Genomic DNA, 5,183 nt, shown 5'->3' on the forward strand with positions numbered 1-5,183 from the left:
AGCAAAAAATGTACTCTCAAAATCGTGTAAAATTTGAAAAGTTGGCATGATTATTGTTAGATTTAAAATGCGAATACTGAACCATCCTTTAAAAAAATTATTATGTAATATTTTCTTAAATCGCGCGAAGCGCGATTTATACACCTAAGTTTCTTATATAAAAGGTTAGCACCCAAAACCTCACTTATCAAAACCTACTTTTATAATCCACTACAACACTTACTTATCAGTACCTAATTTCATATATTAAACACACACTAATCCAAATTAGCTATACAAAACACACACTAATCCAAAACAGGTCCACAAAGAGCATGGCTAGTCCCTCTTGATGCACGAAAGCACGCTTACTTATTGTTTATACGTATCCAATAGTAACCGCATTGTAACACTAATCTAATCTTAAACAAAAACATCATTGTACACAAACTCATCACAATGTTTCAATATTCAATCATTGCTGTTGATGTCAACCGCAACACTCAAATCTCCACCATCGATTTCTCCGACCACCACGTCGGATCGTTTGTTTTATCCACCCAAATTATGTCTTTTTCCAACATTCTTTAATGTTCAATTATTCCACTAATTAATCATAAACTAGCTGCTAATTATTTACTTAAAAAACCATTAAGCAAAGCAATGTGGAACAGTATAAATAATGGAGTGCGACTTTTGGTTCAAAATTAGACAACTAGAGGTTATAAAAAACAAGTGGAAACCTTAGTGTCACCTAACAAAATTTATGGAAACTCGTCGGAATATTACTACAAACACTGTCGGATTCTGTTTACTTCCGTCGGAATTGATACAATATATCATCGCAAACCTTGTGTTGCCCGATATTTTCGTGCTGAGAACGGTCAACAAGTTTATCACCTCGGTGATATCTGATCGAGATTTTGTTCGAGATTATAATATTCGATCGAGCTCGGCGACTTGGCTGTTTGTTTACAAGAAGCGGTGGCATCGCGACGCGATGCTCCATGGATTTACTGATTGTTCGAATCGATGGTTTGGAATTTTGATAGCGGATGTTTTGAGATCAGTGGTTCCTCCTGGAGAGGATCTTTATTTTTTAACTGCGGCAGGTAATTATTTTCTGTTTGCTTTGAATACGAGTCAACAGGTTATTTCGGTTAATCCTATGACCAAGACGGTTAAGAAGATTCCTCCGAGTCCGTTAGGCCGACGTGGCACGTCCTCGTGGAGAAGGTCCGGGATCAAGCTGCTGTCAGGGTCTGACAGTTTTCGGTTTTTATTCGCGGAATTGTACGAAGATTACCCGACTCTATTCGTTTACAGCTCGGACACGGATAAGTGGCGGTCCATCAGGGCGGGAGAAAGAGAAACTGATAATGAAATTCCACGTGGAAATATTAAAACCGAAAGTGATTTTATTTACTTAAGTGTAGTGAACGGACAAAGCGAGAGCATTTTAATCGCGGTTGGAGTGGAGGATTTTGACAGGCCTGTTGTCGTGAGGCCGCGATTTGACGGGGGAGGAATCGAGCGATTCGCGGTGGGATTTTCGTCGGGGCATACGAGCGATCGGTTCCACGTGTACGGTGACGGGAACATGATGATAGTGAGATCAGATAGTTCGAACGGGGACACAGACAGGAGGGTGAGAATGTTGAAAGGTGTGGAGCTGTGGGGCATGAGCCAAAGTGGGAGGCAATGGGAGTTGGTTTCAAGAGTCCCGGAAGGACTAATTGAAGAAATAAAAAAGCCTTATGGGGTTATGATGGGTTGTGTGATGCTGAAAAATGGGACATTCAGGGCTGTTTTGATGTCAAATTATGAAGGGGTGTGGGACATAATCTGGCTATGTTATGACACTGAGGAGAAGATTTGGAGTTGGGTTCCACTGCCTGATTGCAAGATGAAAAATTCTAATATGGCTGGAATTACTTTTTCTTCTGGCCTCACTCTGGCCTAGCTAGACCACTTGTAATTAACCTCCTTTTGTTGTGTCATTTCTGTGTGTTTTGCTACGGCCTACAGGTTTTGACTTTTGATAGTGGTAATTTGGTATATGCTAGGCCTACCTATGTTTTAGAGTCTAATCAAGGAAAGCCTCTTAGGATTAGGGTACATGTCACGGCAGTTCTCACTGGCATGCCTATAGGCATGTATTTTACAAAAAGGCATGCCCAAATGGCATGCCATTTTCCATTAAATATAGCAAAAACTGCTGCATCATTATAGGATTGATACTAAAGTGCACTTACAAATATAACAAAATTTAGTAAATATCGAGAACAGAACTTAGTACAGTACTAACTTATATTAGTAGTTTATCTAATATTTAACTATGAAGTTGGACTATATTTAAAATTTTCAATATCTATAAGATATAATATTTATATAAATTTTATTATTTATATAAAAAATTAGTAAAAAGGCATGCCAAATGGACAAAAGGCATGCCTAGGGCATGCCCAGTCTGGCATGCCCAATCTGGCATGCCCGTGCCGCTGTGACATGAACCCTACTTAGGATGTCCAAAAGAATGGGCTCTAACATGTCTTGGGCCTTTTCACATGAGACTATTTACTTGTGAGGAGTTCATTGAGAGTAAAATGAGTAATGCATGGTGAATAGCTACTGTTGTTCTAAGTTCGTTTTGTTATGCAGCTAAACTATGATTGTATTCTGAATCAGAAATTTTGACTCCTTAATGAACACATTTAGGGGCCGTGGCCCCAATTTCCTTCAAAAAATAAGCTGATATGATCCTTCGGGAAATAACAAGACGTTTACAAACCTATCCATATGATCATACATATGAAATAACAACAAGACGTTTACAAACTTGACTCGTCGCCTGAAAACCAGTTAGATTAAAAACCATCCCCATGTCATGTCTCAAGACCAACCCAAAGAAAATTTTTCAGGACAATAGAATCATGATCATTTCGGACGGACACTAGTTGAAATCTGTCGCCATCAGAGATGATGCAGACGTGTTAGAACTGATAATGTGAGTAACAACAGCGTATGGGACTTGAATCTGTGAGGTGTCCGCTCTATACAACACCCATGTTCTGGTTGGAAAAATTGGTCCCCGAATCCAGCTTTGCACTTCTTCCTCTCGATCCATAACCACCGATTTCGTGTATTGTATGCAAACAAGTTTAATATACAGGTGAAGGACCTACGACTACAAACCTGTCCACGAGAACAAGAATAAATTATAACGACTTATTTTTTGTACAATAATACTTTGCAAATTCCCCCGACTCAACTATATATTATTGCACTTTTTGCTCAGCCGGAGGCTGGTATTTATGTATATATGTAATGTATGTAGAATATTTATTATTAAATTTTATTTCAACCACGAGAACTTATAATATAATTGTAATTGTAATATGATTTTATAAATTGTATGTACTACATTCCTAAATAAATATTATAACATTTCAACTATGAATATAAAATATTTCAGATTTGTATAAACTTGTATGTTTGTGTCATACAAATAAAACTTTATACTAAATATAAAAAATAAATGAATGTGTCTAGTAATATTTAATAAATATTACTACAAAATATAGTAGTACTTGACGTGAATACACACAGTTCACGCAGGTGACCGACCAAGCCAGAATTTTTTCCCCCGAATAGGTTAGCAGAAAATGAAGCTTTCAGAATATAAATTTTTTGGACAAACAAGCTGAAGCCTTCTGCATCCTTCCATTCAGTCCAGTCAAGCCATTAAGTTATAAACAAATGACCTTTATGTTGTGTTTGATTGGGTTGAATGATTCCGGAAGGAATGAAATGAAAAATGAACCATCTTATGAACAATTTATAAGAAATTTCATTCTTTTCTCCATTCTATTCCTTACATCATAGGTTAGATGTCACACCTTCAATTTGAGATGGAATGCTCCATTCTATCTTATTCTCAATTTCTCCTCAAAATTCATCATAGCAATTTTGCACTCCCTCAAATTTTTTTTAAACTTTCTTATTATCTATATTAGTTTCAAGTATTTTTACTCATTTCATTCCATTCCATCCTCCCCGACCAAACACAATATTATAGTATGGTTTCTGAATGAGACTGAAATAACAATAAGGGTGGATCTCATCCTGTTCGCATTTGTGTTTTAAGTTGTTCATTTTAGATTAAGAAGGATTAAGGTCTCATAGAAAACTCACGTTACTGCTAATAATTTTTTTTTCTCACGCAATAGCAAACCACGTGAACCAAAATAAACCACATTTAAGTAACAGGCTCTAGTCCAAGTGGCATAATCACAAATTCTCCTTTCTTCGAGATTCGAACACATGACCAATAGGATACAAGTCCCCTTAATAATCAACCGAGTCAACCCTTACGGGCATTTCAGCTAAATTTTAGTGTCACTCGATCAAATTGTATAGAGTCTATTGATATTTGATCAAAATGATCGGTCTAAACACTTTTTTTATGGAGCAGTCCCTCATAGTGAGTTGTATATGTTCAGACCGGAGTGTTTGATACGTAATTTAAGATTTTTATAAAAAAATAATTTATTAGATTTTTTTCCTTTTAAATAAAACTTTAAACATTTATTTTTTAGAAATAATATTAAAAAATGTATAAAAATAAGTTGGACCGAGAAAGTATACACAAAGTCGCAATGATTTCCTCGGCATCATATCTGGACAAGATGGTATGGCGAGAAATAGACTCATCAGGCTGCAAAATGTTTCCTAGTTGCCCACCCAGCCTGTCATTCATCATTTCCTCCCATATCACACACTACCCGCGTTGCTTCTCCTGCTTAAGCAAGAGGCTTTTTACGCAATTATTCAGCTACATAATGTATCGGGCGGGAGTTTTCGGTTCGGAGGATCACTCGTTACGACAAATCGTGAAATACGTAGCTTAATCAGAGTCGTTAAAGAGACATGAATCAGGCTAATTGTGTAGTCACGGGTGAACAGAAACAGAGAGTCGAAGTGATGCAGACTTGCACATTTGACAATTGATATACGGGCTACTTGTCTTTTTCAATTTCATGGTCACGACTCACGAGTCTGGCTGTATATCTCGACCCCATGACAACTTTTGTGCAACTAGCCTAGCACAAAAGAGGGAAGACTGCTACTCTCATCCCATTGCCAAAAACATTTTCATGTGTCACTGATTTTGATCACGTTCTATATATTATTCAGGGAGGCCA

At 37.1% G+C, this 5,183-nt stretch overlaps 1 protein-coding gene across 1 annotated transcript; it reads left to right on the forward strand.

Moving 5' to 3' along the window:
- The first annotated feature begins 674 nt into the window (after positions 1–674).
- LOC108213088 (uncharacterized) lies at positions 675–2,205 on the forward strand. The gene has a single exon (XM_017384828.2). It carries the CDS (start codon positions 746–748, stop codon positions 1,940–1,942), a length of 1,197 nt encoding a protein of 398 aa, XP_017240317.1. The 5' UTR covers positions 675–745; the 3' UTR covers positions 1,943–2,205.
- The last annotated feature ends 2,978 nt before the right edge of the window (positions 2,206–5,183 follow it).

The sequence above is a fragment of the Daucus carota genome, chromosome 3 (genome assembly GCF_001625215.2).
Source record: "Daucus carota subsp. sativus chromosome 3, DH1 v3.0, whole genome shotgun sequence".
In the NCBI taxonomy this organism is placed as follows: Eukaryota; Viridiplantae; Streptophyta; class Magnoliopsida; order Apiales; family Apiaceae; genus Daucus; species Daucus carota.

Coding starts and splice junctions, on each gene's coding strand:
- LOC108213088 (XM_017384828.2), top strand. CDS start 746: ATGGAAACTCGTCGGAATATTACTACAAACACTGTCGGATTCTGTTTA.